This window comes from Diceros bicornis, chromosome 16 (genome assembly GCF_020826845.1).
Source record: "Diceros bicornis minor isolate mBicDic1 chromosome 16, mDicBic1.mat.cur, whole genome shotgun sequence".
Taxonomy (NCBI): Eukaryota; Metazoa; Chordata; class Mammalia; order Perissodactyla; family Rhinocerotidae; genus Diceros; species Diceros bicornis.
The window spans coordinates 8561006-8580787 of NC_080755.1; the positions used below are offsets into that span (position 1 = coordinate 8561006).

At 40.6% G+C, this 19782-nt stretch overlaps 1 protein-coding gene across 1 annotated transcript in view; it reads right to left on the reverse strand.

Moving 5' to 3' along the window:
- The window catches only part of PIEZO2 (piezo type mechanosensitive ion channel component 2), a 190011-nt gene that overhangs the window by 98913 nt on the left and 71316 nt on the right, over window positions 1-19782 (reverse strand). Inside the window, exons 18-19 of the mRNA XM_058556541.1 lie at window positions 9743-9909; window positions 323-685 (exon numbers count right to left, since the gene is read on the reverse strand). Coding sequence (XP_058412524.1) covers window positions 323-685; window positions 9743-9909 — 530 coding nt within the window. The remainder of the gene's footprint in view (window positions 1-322; window positions 686-9742; window positions 9910-19782) is intronic.

Consider the following 19782-nt stretch of genomic DNA (forward strand, 5'->3'; position numbering starts at 1 on the left):
GCACGATCTTTCCTGTCCCACCCCCATTCCTACATCCCCAGATTTCTTGTGGAGACAACCTAATATCACATGCATATAGAAAGAACTGTGAGCAGAAGCGTTTACTGCCAGTTTTTGCTAGTTCTAGCATTCAGTGATAGAAGCACTGAAGTCGGTTTTGTCTTGGCAGCAGAGAATACCGGAAATCGTGTCTGTGTGCTGCAGACGTGGAGGCGGATTCGCGGCCTGTGCGTTTCCCGTGCGCAGCAGCACGGCGCGCACCAGGCGCTGGCTCCGGGCGGCCTTCCCCGCGCCGGCCGGCCCGCCCGCCCGCGGCGCTTACTTGTTCAGCAGCAGCTCGCTGGCCGTCAGCTCGTGAGTCAGGGGCGGTAAGATGCTGGACTCCAGCCTGTCGGAGCGGCTGTCGTCGGGGCTGACCGCCATGTGGTTCCGGCCTGCAGAGCCATCCCGCGAGTCCAAGGACAGGCGCTCCAGGCTGACGGCCTTGCTGTAGGACGGCGGGGCTTCCTCGTCGCCCTCCTCACCATCCTCGGGGGCCTCCTCACCCGCCTGGTCTGCGTCCCCGACCCCCGCCTCCTCGGCCTCCTCGTCCCTCTCGGCTTCCTCGTCCTGCTCGGCCTCCACCTCCTCGATGGTTTCCGTGGTCCCCTGGCGCGAGGACAGTATGGTGCACTGGGTGGGCTCGCTGTCAGGAGAAAGGGGCGGCCACAGACCCTCGTCTTAGCATCCAGCTCCTCCAGTCCTCCCAGATTCCCAAGACTCCTTCTCAGCACTCCCAAATAAAAACATGAAGGCGTGTGAGAAAATGAAATACCCCATTTCTCCCCTGCATTCCGTCTGCTTTGCTCCTTCAGGATGTTCACGTGTGGTCTGCAGAGACCGCAAACAGCAGCCTCTCAAATGCAAAAGCTGACTGTGCACATACCCGGTTGAAAACCAGAGCAAGTCACAGCTCACAAGTTGCTAAACCCACCTATGCAGAGAGATTTTGAACATTGTACCAAGATTCGCAGCCGTGGGTTCCAGGGTTTATTTCCAAATAAAGACAGAGTTAGCACAGCATACCTACCATTGTATACATCGTAAAGAAGAGCGCATATGGAAATGAGAAGCCTTGCCAGTTTGGGTCTCTGGGTGTTGGCCAAGATGTATTCTACTCTCTATGCAGTGGACCCGCCCAGACGGATAAGGGGAGGACAAGAATGACAGAATATTGGCCAAGCTGAACAGCTGCATGCTGTATGAAGAAATGGCATCCTTCTTTATTATCTGTTCCTCCTCCCAGTGCTTCCATCCTCTGCCTTTTTCTTACTGCTGATATGACATGTGACTGAATTTTCACCATCTCTCCAGCCCCCAACCATCTCCCATTGAGTTCCTTGCCCTACACATGGAAACACCTGCCATTTTCTCCTCCCCTGTGCCTCTCCTGCAGTTGCTTGCTCCACCCTCGGGTTGCATACCTGCACTCTCTCCTCCCATCGCCTTCAACTTACTTTCTCCTCATTGTTCCCCTGCTAGTGTTGATTTTCCATCAGCTTCTCTACTTTTCACTCTCTATTTTGGGCGTCCTGTTCTTTTCTCCTGCATCCCTCCTCTCCTTCTTTTAGTCCTTTATCTTCTAACTTCCCCTGCCAGGTCTGTGCAGGAAAAGTAGAAAATGAAAACACAGCAGCCACACCAGTGAAATTCGTGGCATGCCTGTTATTACTGTCCACCCCAGACACATCCCGGCCCGAGCAGGAGAGGGGCAAAGATTATCTGAAGATGTGGAATCTGGTGGATGTAGGGCCATAATTTGTTAGACTCTGAAATTTGTACTGTTATCTGAATGGCATATAGTGAGCATCTAGGGTCCATAAACACTGAGCTTCTCAAATGCAAATTGTACTTATTTTTCTTGTCATGGACACCGGTGCAGACATGTCAATGAATGCATGAATGAATGAAAGGGCCTTGCCTGAGCCTTGAGACTGAAGAACCAGATTTGCAGGAGCCCGTGGTCCCGTTCCAGTATGTAACATTCCCAGGGCTTTGGCCTTAAGTGAGCACATCACAGAGAAGTCTCTTGGAACGCCAAGCCAAGCTGGCTCTTTGCCAACACTTACCTCGATTAGACACAGCCTCCTAGGAAGGCCACGAAATTGACTGATCACCCCAGGGAATTTTCAGACCTGGAGCAAACCCCACACCTGGTCTTACTTCCAGTTGGACTATAACCAATGACAGGCATGCTCTCTATGGCTTTGGATTTGGTCTGGCCCTGAGGGGATTCAGCAAATCCTGGTACCTTCAGGAATCAACAAAGTGGAATGACATATGTGCCTGCCAGAGGACATCTCAAATGGCCAAGGCATTCCCATTAATGCTAGGCTCCAGTGTACTGCAGCGCTGTGTTAGGATATATAGCTGCCAGCAAAAAGAAGTTAGCACCTCTCTAATTTGCCAAAATTGAAATCAGTTTTGGATTGGGTTATTTTGGGGTCAAGATAAGCACAATGTAGCTAATGCTCTGTGCCTCTGCTGACCATTCAAAAGCAATTCACAAAAGAGCTTTTGGATACTATGCAAATAATTTCATTTCTAAATGATTATTGTTTTATGGTAGGATTTAATGAGAAAACTTAAGCCCAAAGTAATCTTTTCCAAACAAAACAAGTTATGGTCTCCAAACAAGTTATGGTATCCAAAGGTGATAATTTCTACTGCATAATAATATTCTTTTAAAAAACCAATGGTAAAATATATTCTGATTTTATGTCAGTTATGCACATAATATGTGGACAGATTTATTCTGTATCAACTAAAAATGAGTACATATGGCAGATTTTCAGATTTTTCCCACTGCGTTTATCTTCTGATGAAATCTTGAGAAGAAGGTTTCTACCTTCCCTGTCACCTTTCCCCCGTGAGGACTGCCCACGTGAGCTCCCAGTCAAGGAGGAATCATGCTTCTCCTGCTGAAAACGGAATATGTGAAATACTTACAAAATGGAAGACAATGTTTGTAGGAAGGAGTTTTAAGAAACTCTTAACAGACAAAGACTAGAGAGCGATTAGTTTAATGGAATGCCATCCTGGGAACGACCAGTTATGTCCTAGAAAGGGCGGTGGTTATGCTTTTGTTAGTCATGCAAATTCTTAAAAAAAAAAAAAAAAACACATCACAAGAACTTATATTTGCAATGACAGGAAGGGGGAAATGTGATAAAATTACAGAACAAAGCATGCACGAGTTAAGCACCTGGATGCTAAACTGCCACTGTCAGCTGATGAGGAGGACATATCCATGCTGAACATTTTACGGAGCCTAGGTCGAGCACGCTCACTTGTTTTAGGAACAGTTTCTGGTCCATCTAAATCATCAAGGGTAGACTGCCTTGAGAACAGCATGGTTGCTTCAGTGTAGCAGCTAGCAGCGCAAACAGTTACAGAGACACAGTGTTAAATGCCAGTGGTACATCAGTTCACACATGGATCAACTGACCAACACACTGCCATGCAGCAAACCACACGCGACACCAACGCCACTGACAACTATGACCGCCACAGCGGGGTTCAAGGACAGGAAAGGACCTGTTTGGCAGGACAATGAAACACAACAGTACTGGATTTTTAAAAATATATTGGCTAGTGATAAATTATGAAATGTCACTCTCTGGGAGGGACAAGGAAATAGAATAACTGCAAGTCCCAACATTTCTCTCACAGAGAAGAATTCATATCTTTATAGCTTTGCAACTGAGGATGTTTGTAATTAAAGAAAATATGTTTTATTTGGAGCTTCCAATCTTGAGTCCATTGAGAGCATTTTGTAACCAAATTGCTTAAGCAGAGCTATCTGCTCATGTAAAATTTATATAAAAGATTTCGATCTTGTTTTTTTTTTTTTTTTTTTTTTTTAACACAGTCTCCAAAATGAGAGAGGGAAGCTCAGGAATGACCACAGCAAACTGAATTTTCCACCCCATTTTCTGAGTAATATTCAGTGAAGCCAAACTCGATGCCTTGCATGGAGAAGAGATGCTGGTTTGAGATGCAACTGGATATAAACCAACATCAAAAAAATGAAATAAAATGGTACAAAGAAAACAACAAAGGAAGTTTAGCAATGGCAGGGTCATTTTGTCTGTTAACTCTTCATTTTGCTTAATGAATTTTTTCTTCTGGATCATGTTTTAAGTCTTGGCAGATGTCATTTGGGCGAGAACCCACTGGCTAAAATCCTCAGCTCCTGTTACCCAATGGAGCAACAATTGGGAAGGGAGTGATGGCCAATTCAGGACTGAGATGCTACTGGGTGAGGCTACTAACAAGAAGAAGCAAAGAGAGTTATGGCATGGGCATGATTTCAGTTCAGACATCTAGTTTAACCCCAAAGGCCAATGAGGGCAGGTACTGGAATACAGTCTTCCAACTTGAGTGCTAATGACCTGGCGGACCCAGGGGAACAGGCTCTTGTGATACAGAATGGATTGCCCGGTGATGCTGTTGGCTGAACATTATCATCAAGTGACCGCACTAGGAGACCTACTGTGTGCCCATCCTGCACTGCCAGATGCCCTCAGTCAGTAATTGTGAGGCAGGAATGGAAACCATTCAGGCTGTACCAGCCTCTGGGGGTGGGGAGTAGGGACTACGAGTCACTGGCTCATGGAACCAGTTAAAGGGCTCTTCACGTTCCAAGTGCTTAAGCTCAACCCCAGCAGTGTGCTAGTGGGGCCATCCTGCTGTGCATGTCAGACAGGGGCAGGGCAGTGAGGGAGGTGAGCACGTAAGCAAGCAGATGGTTGCTAATAAGCACATGAAGACTGATTTCGTAAGAAGGCCTTAACTCTTTTGGATGGGACCCAAGGTGGGGTCCCAGTTTCATCATCTATGACATGAGGGAACTGGATCATTGAGTTTCTGTATTAATTTCATATTTTTAGAGGTGTGATCCCATGGCCTTTTAGGGGTTTTCAGGCAGAAAGATACCTTGTACCCTCTTCTGCCTCACTGCTCAGTTTCTCTCAAGGGAAGCCTGGTTCTAATTCCAAAGTCCTATTGATCTTGTTAATTCTTGGGTTGAATTCTCCTGTCACATCAGCCCGCCTTCAGACCCCATACAGTCTCACACAATTGGGTTATTTGTAGTGTGACCCATTTGTCATCCAAGCCAGGACAGTTTTAAATGCGAAAGGGACAGGGAGGAGCTTTACAAGAACAGGCCCAGGTGACAAGCCTAAAGGGATGGACAGTGGTCGTCACCTCCCTGATCAGGCCTGCACTTGGAGCAACCTCTAGGTGACATTTCTCAAATGACAATCACTCTCTTCTTATGTAGGAATGCTCCTTAGAATGTCGCTAATGTTTCTTACAGCAATTTAAACTAATTTATTTTCTGAGAACGTAGATGATATCTGATTTCATAAAACAATCGTTAAAAAAATAAGTTGCTATTTTACATCTGGATTTGAAGGAAATTGTGACTATTCCAGTAATTTAAAGGGAAGACAAATTCACTTGGTAGGTTCCCACCTCAACCTTGTCTACTGTATGCCCAAAAGCAAAAATAGGTGACATGGATGCCAGAGCAGGAGCTGTGGCAGGTGGGATGGCTCCACCAAAGGTCGGTCCTCTGCAAAGGGGGTGGGGCCACACTAAGCATGCCAGTACCCACTGGGGGATGATACTAGACCCTGCCCAATGACACAGGTGTCTGAGAAAGAGCTTCGACACTCGGAATCCCTTCTAGGAAGATGACCGCCTTTCTAGCCATCAGCATGGCTTCCTTAGACTGCAGTGTAGACAAATAATTGGAGATTTGAAAGTTTCCTAAAGCAAAGAAAAAAGGAACGTGGCTCAGCCATTAAGAAAAGGGCAAACGTGAACTCATTTACTAACAATGTAATGGACCATATTGTGTTCCCACTTTCTTTAGGTTGAAAACAAAAAGTAAAAATACCTTAAAAACTAATTTTAAAGGTACTGGTGTTCTACTAGTAAGTTCACTGATTGACCATTTTTAAATTTTGACAGTCTTTGTTAAAAAGCAATCAATGGATTTAAATACCTCCTACCTCACGATTCTTGTTCATGGATACAGTTTTATATTTGCCATCTTGGGTCAGATTTAAAGGCAGTCACTTGATTTTACTATAACCTGTCTTTCTTATTATTTTTTTTCCTCCTAAACTGTGATTTATAATATTTAGTTAATTTCTTAATTGGACATATTTTCAATTGTTATGCAGTTAAAAGTTACTAATATAGGAATTATGTAAGTTTATTTTATGGAAAATCTATTTTCAATTCACTTTCTCATATTCTCTTGGATTCATCTGACTCAGAGTTTGGATCTGCAGCAGCTATTCTCAAGCCAGGCTCATGGATAACAGCCAGGAGGCCTGTGAAACCCTTGAAAATTTATGGGAAAAATATGTATTTTTGTGCACTTTTCCCCTTTGGGAGATAGTATATAGCTTCATGAAATCTCAAAAGAGGTTCATGAAAAAAGTTACCAACCACTGTTAGTGTCATTGCAAATTAACGAAGAAAGGCTATTCCATCCTTCTCCTTTTTACTTGCCACGCTGAGGGATCCAGCTAATAAAAAAATCTCTGTATTATGAAACAAGGCAAGAAGGGAGGAAAAATAAATTCATTTGAAAAAATATAAATGACATGGGGCAGCATTTTTTTTGGAGAACAGATGCATACATGTGATAATCAAATTATATACTATGCATGTATATAATTGCATTCTTCACTATGTGGGGGGAAATAATTCCAATTGAATATGAATATGACTTGCAGTTAAGTTAAGCAGAACTGTCTGAAGCCTTTCATTTTGGAATTCAGAAAGATTCCTCTTTCAAACTCTTTCAGAGTTTGCCTCAGACCCCGTCCATATTCAATAAATGCAGAGCAGCGCGGTCCAAAGCTGAGAGATGTTTGTACATGTTGTACAAAAATAAATGCATCCATAGAAGAGATTTATAAAGGTATTATTTATAAAAAATATATATTTATTTATTACAATAAAAATATATATTTATTTATTACAATAAATAAATATATTTTGGAAAATGTACATCTAGAGTATCTCAGCATTTTTCTCATCCTACCATTCTCCTCTTTTTTGAAAAACGGTTGTTTGGTCATGAATAGGTTATAAAGTGGGTGGACTGGAAACTTTTAGATTCCCCAGTTCCCTTTCATTCACCCTGTAACTAGGAAGCAGTGATAGTCAGCACCTTGAATACTCCCTACGTTCAGATGAATCTTGCCTCCTCCGCACGCCCCCGCCGACACACCTGTGCACTTCTGCACACATGCCCGCGTGGTCTCCATTTATTAGTAAGGGAAGAGCTACCATGAAATATGGAATATGTATGAGCCTGGGTAGAATGGGGGTACAAGTGGATTTTCAATTTTAGCATGAATATGAATTAAAGAGAAATTAATTCAGTTTAAATACATCTATCAATAGATATAGAGGGAATGGTTGCAACAAGAACAAACTTAAGAAGGTAGGCCGCTTCCAAATAGGACAGTTATTATGGTTTGCAAAAAATAAAAATAAAATCCAAACAATAGTGACTTTTTGTCTCAACAGAGTCTGTCAAAGGAGAGGGAAGCTCCCCTTTCAGAATTGCCGATTGTGAGACTTTTCAGGAGGGCACACAAGGGGGCGAGGTTGGCACTTGCCAATCAAAACTAAATTTTCACTTTGTAACTGATATTACTGATGGTTTCAGAAATTAATAATTGAGAAATGTGCATATGTTGGGCAGAAAGAGAATGAGAAAGAATGTGTTATTACCATGCCCATTGTTCTAATAATTATTTTATTCTAGGAATTAAAAGCTTCTTGAACAGGATCTCAATTAGCAAATAAATGTTTTGACCTTGAAATCCTTCAGAGTTTCTGTCCTGAGTGTTTCTTCTGCCCACAAAAATACATAATAGCTATAATATATCTATTTCTTTAGAACTTATAAATAAGCAAAGATTATCCCCAAATTTAAGGAAGAATATAATATCTTTTATTATGCCTCAAAAGACTTTAAAAGAATCAATACCTATTTTGGGGGGCTGGAAGGGATATAACCATGAAGAATTTTATCTGTACAAAAATCACATTTAAATCAATGTATGTATGAATACACATACTTTTTAAAAATTAAAATGAGGTTGTAGCATACATTCTATTTAAAATTGAATTTTTCTAAAAAATAAAAAAAATATATATATACGATGAATATCTTTCCTACAATAAACATAGATCTGCCTCAATAAATAATTATTGAGTAGCAAAAGAAAGGCACAATTGGAGAAGCTCAAATATAGCAATTCAGCCAATAGCTAAAAACAGCACTTCAAGGTGAAACATTTTTTTACCCACCTCTCCCTGTTCAGGTTGCAATTTCAACTTCTAGTGATCTATTTTGGGTTTCGTATTGATCGAGTAGTCTCAGTTCCCTCCCCTATTTCGTCCTGTAACATATTCAGCATTTGTGAAGGGCGAATATCCCACCAGGCCCCTGTGCTTGCTCAGTGTATGCAGTGTGACAGAGGAATTCAGGAGCTTCTAGACCAGCAGTCAAGACGCAGCCCATCTCTGCTGTCTTTTTCCAGCAGGAATCCTAGCCCAGAGGCTCTTCCCAAGGTCAAACCTTTTAGAGATGACTCTTATCTTTATGTCTCTATCCCAGAATTGAGCCCAGGGCCTGGCATGGAATAGGTGCTTTGTAATATGTCTAATGAGAACCATAAATACAAGAATGTCCTCTCTGGTAAAATTCTTTTCCTATAAAGATGGAAACAAGGTGTAATTCATTCAGTTTAGCTAATCACCCTAAGAAAGGCCTTCTGCTTTACTCAGAAGATAGCTCTGTGCAATCGACAGCAGCTTTCTAGAACACTGTGAGCAAAGAATCTGGAGGCTTTTCTGGGATAGGCAGTAAGAAAGACAGGTCAGTTCTCAAAGTTGGCCTGGAGTGCAGGAAGAGGCATTGAGAGGCAGCATACCACGGTGGTTGAGAGCTTGGACTCTGAGCTGAAGTATGTGGTTTTGAATCCTGGGTCTGCTTTTATATACTTCTTTACTGTGTGACTTTGGGAGAATTACTTAACCTCTCTGTAACTGAACTTTGTCTTCTGTAAAATGGGGATGATAATAGCATGCCTCCTGTAGGGTCTTATAAAGATAAAGAGAGGTACCCCCTGTACAGTGCTGAGTGCTGGCCCATGGTCCCTGTTGTGAGACAATGCAGGTGGTCACACGACTCAGGGAAGGTGGAAGCTGACAAGATCACGTCTCGAATGTTTACTATGAACTGTACAGTAACAGCTCTGAAAGGAAAAGATCAAGGATAGCAACAGACGGCAGATGATTCTCGTATAGAAGACACTTTGAAGCAGCATTTTAAAAAGGCATTAAAGGTGCTGCTCTGATACGAATAGTAATTCTGTGATAGGGAAGGCTCATTCTTACGTGCCGCCAGCTTAGAAATCTCTGTCCTGTGCCTGTGAATCACGTGGGTATTTCTAATAGTTTATTATCAATTCCTGATTTAGGATCTAGGAGAGGACAATATTCCTTTTGCTTTGTTGTAAACATGGAGATAGCCTGAGGAGGGTGGGGTCCATGTAAGTTTTTGATTAACTTGCACCTCATCCATTCATTGCTCGCATTGATGAAGTCCACCACTTTTACCTTCATCAAAAGCAAACCCATTGTTTAGAACGTGAAATACCTGGAGATACTGTCATGTGAATCTAAGCTATCCATCCTGTGGGCTGTCTGTGCACCTGAAGCAGCACCAGGACGGTCGTCAATGGTGTCCAGTCCAGACTCTCGGGACAGGTTCATGATGTGGTTCTGATAGTACATGTGGATGCTCTCCCGAGTGGGAACGTTGCCCTGCAGAGAGGGAGACAGTGCCACAGTTCTTACTTGCCTGTGCAGCCACCTGGCATTTCTCAATACCGACAGCTCTCAGCCATCACACACTCCTTGAATAAGGATTAAAACAAAGCTAGTAAAGTTGGCGTGGGATGTCAGCTCATTGAATTAATGGTACCCAATATTACTGGGTTATACTAAACAAGAAATCCCCTCTTATATGTAGATAATTTCGCTAAGTCATAGCAACTTTTCCAGAAATGAACTATTATTCTGAAATACAATCTATAAACCACATATGACTATATTTTGTAGCTCTTCATATATCTTAATTTTTCCTATGAGAAGTTTCAAATCAAACTTCCCAGACTAAACAACATCATTCTTTATGGACATGACAGTCCGTGCATCTGCAAACTCTGGTGAGGAGGAGGGATAGAATGAATAAACTGGCCATTATCCCAGAACTCTGTATGTGTGTGTGTGCAGGGCCTGATTATTTTAATTCTGAGCATGGAACAGATTTAACTATACAGAAGAGCAAGGGGGTTATGCAAAGACTCTGGAAAGAAAGGATCTTGTCTTATCCAACTTGGAGTTCTGGATACTGACTTTTAAAATCTTTACAATGTTGGGGCCGGCCCGGTGGCGGAGCAGTTAAGTGCACGCGCTCCGCTGTGGCGGCCTGGGGTTTGCAGGTTCGGATCCCGGGCATGCACCGATGCACCGCATGTCAGGCCATGCTCTGGCGGCGTCCCACATAAAGTAGAGGAAGATGGGCATGGATCTTAGCCCAGGGACAATCTTCCTCAGCAAAAAGAGGAGGATTGGCATGGATGTTAGCTCAGGGCTGGTCTTCCTCACACAAAAACAAATCTTTACAATGTGGAAAGAAGCAAAAAGAATTATACCAACAGTGTTACCTTTTTAATTTCTCTGGTCAGCATGCATCTTTCAATTCTCAGAACTGTGGATATATCAATATGCTCCCTTGAAATGGAGTTAAGCCAAGTTGTGAAACTATCCACTGTTGCCAGAAACAGGACCCAGGTAAATTTCAAAATATTAAATATCCTCTTGATGATATTGTCTAGGAGGAAAAAAAGCAACCAGATTTCAAAGGAACAAAGAACCATCAACCATTTTGCTGCTGTGTGGCGCAGTGATGTTTTACCAAAGGCAGACCTGGCTGTGGCCCTGTGCACCTCATACAGGTGGGGCATGTGACACTCAGCAAGACAGGGCCACAAGGGAGGACTGCAGGACAGGAGGCTATGGGTGGGTCTCTCCACACATGCACTGGCAGCATCAAAACCAACCTAGGGTAGAATTTTTACCCTTTGGTCAAAACATCAGTCAGAACAGGTCCATATACACACAATAGGTTTGATTAAAAGTAGAGATTGCATTCATGGAGATTTCTGTTATTGACACAGGGATAGAAATAGTCGGCATCTATCCAGGTAACTGCGTCCTTTAATGCTTTTTCTATAAGTTTCCTGAATAATTGTTGAAAAAAACTCTGCTGATTCAGGAAGGCTTGGATGCTTCCCACTGCAGACGCATTTCAGTTAAGTCACCTTAAAGCTATTTTGTAGAGCACACATATGAAGAGTGTATCTAAACCACTGTATTATCTTCATCATTCTTATTTGATTGTACTTAGCTTCGCTAACAACAAAATTCTGCACATGGGATCAATCCTCTCCAACGGAAGCCATGAGGTTCCTGATGTACTGAGGTTCTCTGCCTTATCTGTGGCTGTGCCTTGGGGAGCCCGGGAAACCTGCTCAGCTCAAACTGCCGTCGTGTCCATAACATTGTCTCCATCCAGCACACGCCTCTCCAGTGCCCTCAGAGAACGTAACACCAGCTCTTCGATCGCTGACAAGATTTGAGGAGGTTCCATAACTGTGACCTCACTTATTTTAAGTCAGAATCAAAATAAAAGAGGGAAGATCCCATATTAACTTTCTGTCCTAGTCATTCATTCGTGTAACCAATGGTTTCTCAACTGGGATGCAAGGAATCCTTCAACATGTTTCACCAAATTTCAATCAGTGTGCAATTTTTTTATTTGGCACTTAAAAATTTCAGTCTTATTAACTATTTCAAACACTGACTGTGATAAAGGGAATACTTAGTGAACATGGCAGTGAATTAAGAATTGCCTTACTGTTTATTAAAAAAAAAACAAAACAACAAATCACCACTACCACCACCAACACCAAGAAAGACAGCTTGTATCTTTCACCTTTCCCCTCATCAAAAAGAAAAAGAAAACCAGATTCAAGTGTTATAGTAAAATCTTAAGGAATTTATGATTAATGATTATCATTTGGAATTGTAGTTTAAAATCATTCATATAGCATGGAGAAAAGGGCAAAATTCACTGAGATAAGCGTTTATGATCCTGGGCAGGGCCGGATAGTAAATATTTTCAGCTTTGCAGGCCATACTGTCTTTGTTGCAACTACTCATGTCTGTTGTTGTGTTTGAAAGCAGCCCCAGACAAAGAATGAATTGTCTATGAATGGGCATGGCTGGGTTTCTAATAGAACTTTATTTATGGACACTGAAACTTGAATTTCATAATTTTCATATGTCATGAAATACTCTTCCTCTTTTGATTTTTTTCAGCCATTAAAAATTATAAAAGTCATCCTTAGATAACAAGCCGCATAAAAAACAGGTGGCAGGTGGGATTTGGCCCAGGGGTCATATAGTTTCCTGACCTCTAATCCAGTGTAATCAGATGCAACCACTGAATGACTTACCCTGCTCTCCACTAATCCTCTCTCTCTACTTTAAAGACCACAGTGTGAATCAGAGTTTGACTTTGTAATTGAAAAAAAAGTTCTTTATGAATTGGGTGGCCTAGAAGGAAGGCAGAATGTCTCTCAGGTTAAAGGTTTGCCCTTTTCAAAAGGAAAACCATCAACAGGAAGTTTAGCTATGAATGGTATGGCCTCCAGACAGAGTCCAGATGGGTAAGGTGGAGACAAAGACGAGTTGAACAGTTCTACCTACTGAAGTAACAGGAATCTTGGAGTTGTCAGCTGGTACCTGGAGAAGAAAACTGGGAATCTGCAAAAGGAGATGGGGGGATGATCTAGTGAAGCCAGGCCCCAAGGAACCAGCTGGTGAGAGATCTGCTCAGGTGGGAAGAGTAATGGCTGACTTTCTCTTTGAAGTTGTTTCCTGCCTGTGCTGTCACTACCCCACTGTCCCCAACACCTCTGTAAAACTGTGTCGCACCTAACAGTCACACCTGAGGTGTACTTCAGGGAGCAGGGACATGAGAGAGTATCCTTTGTTGAGCAAAGAAGTCCAGGAAGGGAACAGCTGCTAGATGAAGCTGGAAGGAGTGAGGAGCTACAGATTCCACAGAAGAGCAATTCTGAGCAAGGGAGGAACACTTGAATTTCTCTTTTGACCCCACACCCCTATTCTTGTTTTACTCTTGAGTAAGGTATGCATTTCCCACAGGAGTTTGGATGGAACCTCTAGCTGTTTTGTGCAGACATAAAAGGAAAGTTTGGACCCCGGATGCTGGAGGACTTGGGGTTACACCTACTAATAAACTTTAGCAGCATCTTGTATTTTTGACAACTTATTTTTTTTTCTCATATTCACAATTATTTTCTTAGCGGTGGTAAAGATAAACACTTATTTCACAGTTTTGCTTATGGTGGTTTGATGGCAAAACTAAAATTGCTGTGTTGGAGACACACATAACATTCACTTTAATAATTTGGAGGATCACAAACTCACATGTGAAATTAGAATTTCTATTTTTATTTATTTTTTAACCATAGAGGCAGTAGAGTATAGTGGTTAAGAGCACAGACTGTGGATTCAGATTCTTTGGGTTCAAATCCCAACTCTACCCCTTAGTGGTGGTGTAGACTAGAAAAAGTCGGCTAATCTTCTTCGGCCTCAGTTTTTATCGGTTAAAAAGGGTTTTTGAGGGTGTTAAACAACTTAATGAGCCCAAACCTCTTGGAAAAGTACCTGGCAAAGAAGATGTGCACTCTAAAGTGTTAGCCACTATCATTGTATAGAACTTCGCAGCAATAATAGACTATCTGGCTCCATATACATGTGAGTCAAATTATCCGGAAATGGAGGCCAGGTTTAACGATTGTGCCACAGATGGTGTTAGACAGCCTTCGAGAAGTCTCATTTTGTGCCAGCAGATGGCATCCTTGGAAGTATTGTGTCCAGAGTAAAAGAGCCTGAAAATCTTGCCTGCTGATAATGATGAACACAGGCATTCCAACCCCATGAGACAGAGGAACCAGCATGTCTATAGAACTAGGGAGGCATTTAAGTTCATTTCATTGGGAAGTTTTTGTTTTGCCTTTTTTTTTCCTGCATGGAGAAATCTTCCTCCCAATCACATACTACGTGAAGCTCCAAAGGCACTGTGACTGGGGGGATGTTAGAGGACATGGATTCTGTCCCTGGCTCCGTCACTTAGTAGCTGTGGAATGCTGAGCAAACTCACTGGGATTTGGTTTCCCCTCATAAAATGAGGAGGCTGGCCCAAGCTTCTAAAGTACCTATCATTTCCCCAACTATACTTACTTCTCATTTAACTCCTTCTTTCCAGGTTCTTTAAAATTAATTGTCAATATTTTTTGTGCCTCTATTCTGATGGCTTCCATGGGGCATTTCTGATTTTCTCCCTAAACCCCCCTTTCATAGGTACTTGGATAAAGGAATTTACAAACCAGCTCTAATCCAACAGCAAAGATCAGACCTACTTTGAGAGTCATTTGTAGCTTCACTAGAGATGAGATTTCAAGGGACACTGATTATTTAGTGGTAGTCTGGAGCAGGATTTGATTATTCTCAGGCAGCCTTCCACTACATACCATCTGGGCAAGTGTCATTGTCAAATAGCCCCGCTCGTATGTGTCTTCATTTGTTACCTGGTCCATCAGACTTCTTTTTGACTGGTTCATCCTCTCGATCTTCCCACTCTACGGGACCTGCCAAGTGTGTTCAACAAACATGAGTTAGATCTTTTGAGGGTAAATTGCATGCCAACACTTTTCTTCTGGATTAAAAGGGATTTTAAAATTAATCCAGGGCATTCTGCCTATTTAGGAGTTCCTGGGGAAAAGGTGTAAGAATGCATAGCTTTCAGATTCTCTTTACTCCATTCCAGAATAAGAATCATGTATACAGGGGTGGTAAGCTATAATCCGCTGGTCAAATCTTGTCACCTTTCTGTTGTTAAACGGACTGTGAGTTCAGAATGTTTTTTATATTTTTAATAGTAAAAAAAATCTAAAAAAGAATAATGTTCTGTACTTGTGAAAATTATACAAAATTCAAATTTTAATGGAGCAAAGCCACACCGTTTGTTTATGTATAGTCTGTGGCTGCTTTAGCCCAACAATGGCAGAGTTGAGTTGCAACAAAGATTTACGGTGTGCAAAACTTAAAATATTTACTATCAGGCCCTTTACAGAAAAAATGTGCCGATTCTTGATACATACTATGAAATTTTAATTTTGAATACCTTGGGATAATGTTACAGATTTTAGTTTGTCACTCCCTAAAATGACATCATAGGGTTTCATTTTAATTTTTAGCCTCTTATTTGAGGCTAAAGTTGTCATATCTAGCAAATAAAAATACGGGACACCCAATTAAATTTGAGCTTAAGATACATAACAAATAATTTTTTAGTATAAGTTCTGTGCAATATGCCCACATTACACTTAAGCTAAAAAATTATTTGTTTTTGATCTAAAAAAGTCAAATTTAACTGGGCTTCTTGAATTTTATCTGGTAACCCTATCTAAGACCATTCATGATCTGACTCCAGTTAATCTTCCCAAACTTATTTTCTGCTGTTGCTATTTTCTACTACTCTGTCTCACATCTCATCTCTACCAGCTAAGCTGACCTACTCTTTGTTTTTCATACATGGTCTTGCTTTCTTCTCCCAGAACGTCAGGCTTTATTCAAACGCTATCTTTTTTTTCATTGCATTCTCTTACACTCTTGGCTACAAGTAATCTTTTCTCCCTCTGGTCCCATGCTATTTCATCTTATTTTTTAAATGGAACTTCGTGGTTTCTATGTCATTGGGGATTTTTTTACACTTGTGTTTAAGAGAAAAGGGTCTAGAGCCAGGATGCCTGGTGTGAATTCCAGACCCACCACTCACTGAATGGCTGTGTGACCTGAGGCACTTCCTTCCCTCTTGGGGACCTCCTTTCCTCATCCCTGTAGAGCAGGGAGAATAAAATGCCCCTGGGCCATTGTGAGGGTCAAATGAGTTACTGTAGAGAAAGCACGGACATCAGCACCTGGCCCACTGGAGGGACAGAATCTGTGTGCTTCATCTGTCCGAAAGAAACCTACCAGAGACGACGCCTTGTACCAAGAAGATGCTGAATAAATATTTATTAAAGGACTAAATAAACATTTATTTCAGCCCCGATATCTTTGAATCATTGCTGTCTTTGATTTGTAGGTAAACAGTGGTGCACCTGCACATAAAATCACCTTCATGATACAGAGGAATATTTACAAGATGACTAGAGGACACATTTTTAAAACTGGTCAAACAATTTTGGAAGAACAAATGTCTGAGAATAGCAAACACAATTTTGAAAAAAAAAAACAAACGGGAGTTGTGAGGGGAGTTTGGAACTAAATATTAAAACTAACTCTATAGCTACTGGACTCAAAAACAGAGGACATTGGCCCAGAGCAATAATAGGACAGTGGATCAGAATACAGAGTCCAGAAACACATCTAAGAATAAATGGGAGCCTAATACTGACAAAAGTAGCATTTAAATGCAATAGAAAAAGGAAGACTCATTTAATAAACAAGGATAGCATAATTGCCTATCCATCTAAAAGTGAACAAATTAGATCTCTACTTCATGAATATAAAAACTTCAAAATGTAAATAAAATTAGGAGGAAATATAGGAAAACATTAACATAATATTTGAAGGGAGACTTTCTTAAGCAAGATGGAAACCTTGAAACTGCAAAAACAAATGTAGACATCAGAAAAAATTAAGGATTGTTTAGCTAACATACTCCATAAACAAAATCAAAAGATAAGCTTTGGGTTGGAAAAAGTATTTGTAATAAATGAAAAAAGGATAATATCCCTAACATGTAAACATTTTCTAGATTAAGAAGGACAAACAACCCAACAGAATGATATTATGGAAAATGATAAAAATGTTTAAATCTTAGATTAGGAAGTACAAATTACCAAGAAAATAAAAAATGTTCAGTCTCATTACTTAGAAAAATTCAAATGAAAATAAAAGCCATTTATCATCCCTGAGAAAGACAAACAATAACAAGAGTAATAATACCCTTCTGGATAAAGCTATAGGGAAATGGACACTCCTGTACCTTACACATGTGAGTGTAAATTACTAAAACCTTGTATGAAACTGTCTATTAAAGTAAAAAAAGGCAGATCCTTTAACCCAGGAACCCCACTTTTGATAATCTATTCTGTGGAAAGCACATGTTCTTCCCGACCTTTTGCTATGCATTTAAATACACACACATACATGTACAACTATATACAAATTTTTGTGCAAGGATATCTATGCTAGCGTTGTTCATTGTGGCAAAAATCTGCAAGCAAACTTTATGTCCATTGTGATGGAATAATTGAATGAATAATGCATATCCATATTATAGAATATTTTGCAGCTATTAAAAAAGAATGGTGGATTGTAATTAGTATTTGGGTGGTGAACATGAGAACACGACGTAATCCATGCAGAAATAGAAGTATAATGATGTACACCTGAATTTTATACAATGTTATAAACCAATGTTACTGCAATAAATAAAAACAAACAAACGAACAAACAAAAAAAATGATATCGTTTTATAAATACTTAATTGGAGAAATGTTCACAATACACTGCTGATGAACCTACAAGAGTACTTTGTATAGCCTGAGCTCATTTTTGAAAGACAAACAAAGGAAACCATGCCTGCACAAATGTACATGTGCACCTGAGTAAGGAATGGAGTGAACACAACATATTGTGAGGATTTGACACCCGAGGGGATGGGTTTCCAAGGCAGATTCTGCATCTACTTCTTTACTGCTTGACTTGTTACATCAGCCGTGTCTTAATTTTGTCTTTTTAAACCAATAAATCAAAATAAAATTAAAGTTACCAGGAGGTAGCAGGGAGCAGAATGGTCAAAAAGGAGAGAGGTTTTGCAATTAGAGCTCCATTAGAAATTATGTTTTCCTTCTCTTTTATTTTTTAATGCATTTTTAATTTCACAAGGCATCGATAATATGTTTTCCTTGTAAAGATTCAAAATATAACAGATAAGCCTAAAATTCCCTTTAAGAATACCACTTAACCTCAGTCTCTCTACCCCTCCCCCAAGAGGTAACCACTGTTATTAATTTGCTAAGTATTCTTCCTGATCTTTCTCTTGCATTTATACACTATTATATGCACCCATTAAAAATGCAAAATATTGTCTTGAGGTGCTTTGGTTTCCTTTGTTTCATAAATGGTTTTATAACGTGCATGCTATTTTGCAACACAATGCTTTTCATTTAATAATAGGTCAGGAATTATTTTCCAAGTCAGTTCAAAGTAATCCATCTCATTTCTTAAACTACTGAGTAGTATTCTATAATATATTGGTAACATAATTTACTTGACTCTTCTTTATGTGAGCATTTAGGATTTTTCCAAATTTTTGTTAGTAGCAAACAATGGTGAATGTTCTTAGACATGTGTCCTTGTGCACATGTACAAATATTGCTTCAGGTTAAGCCACGCACCTAGAAGTGGGCCTGATCTTTAGCAGGACAAGTACATTTTAAATGTTCATAGATATTGGCTCACTGCTCTTCAAAGTGGATGTACTACTCTACAACACCGCTCGCTCACAGTGCGTGCAAACACTTATCTTCCCACCAGCTCCAAACAGTGATATTATCAAATGTTCAGGTTCTTGCCAATCTGATAGGTAAAAAAACCAATATGTCAAAATATTTAGTTTGTGTTTCTCGTATTACTGGTGAAGCTGAGTATCTTATGGCCATTTATATTTTCTGATCTGAGAACTGGTTTTCATATCCATTCATCTATTGAGTGGAATTTTTCTTTTCCTGATTTTTAGGAGTTCTTAGTATATCCAGAATACTAACCTTTAGTAGGATACATATAATGAAAATATTTTTCTTGAGTGCCCCACTTGCACTTCGACTTTGCTTTTGGTGTGTTTTGTTGTAGTTTGGAATTATCACCCCCTGAGAAATGTGTCCCTATCGTATGTTTTCCAGTGTTTCGGTATCATGTTGCATGTGGCATTGGTAGTTATGTTCCATTTCTGATTCCTGATCACTAAGCGTGTAATATCCCTCTCCTGCACCCCTTTTCTTCTTGATCAAATTGTCAAAGGTTCATCTTTCTTACTAGTTTTTCCCAAGAACAGCTTTTCACTTAATGATCTGGTCTCGTCTTGCATTTCTTTTCTATGACTTAATAACCACCTAAAGATTAATTTTTTCCTTCTAATTTCTTTGGGTTTATTTTGCCCCCCTCTTTTCCCATTTTATGAAATGCTTCTTAACTTAAATTCAGGTGTTAATTTATTCCAGCATCAGACACGAGCAAGTAAGTACAGGTAAAAACCCTTTGCACTCTTCAGAATTCAAGAATTTCATTCCTCCAAAGCTTCTGTCTTTGCAGTTCCTCTTTTGTAGTCAAGGGCCACAGAAACGAAATGGGGGTGCTGGCGAGGCTGCTGCACCCCCTGACACTCACCCTCCCCAGATCCCTTTCTCCTGCGTTTCTGACCTTCTCTCGCAGACCTTTTTTTCTCTTTGCGCCTCTGACGGAGTGCTGTTT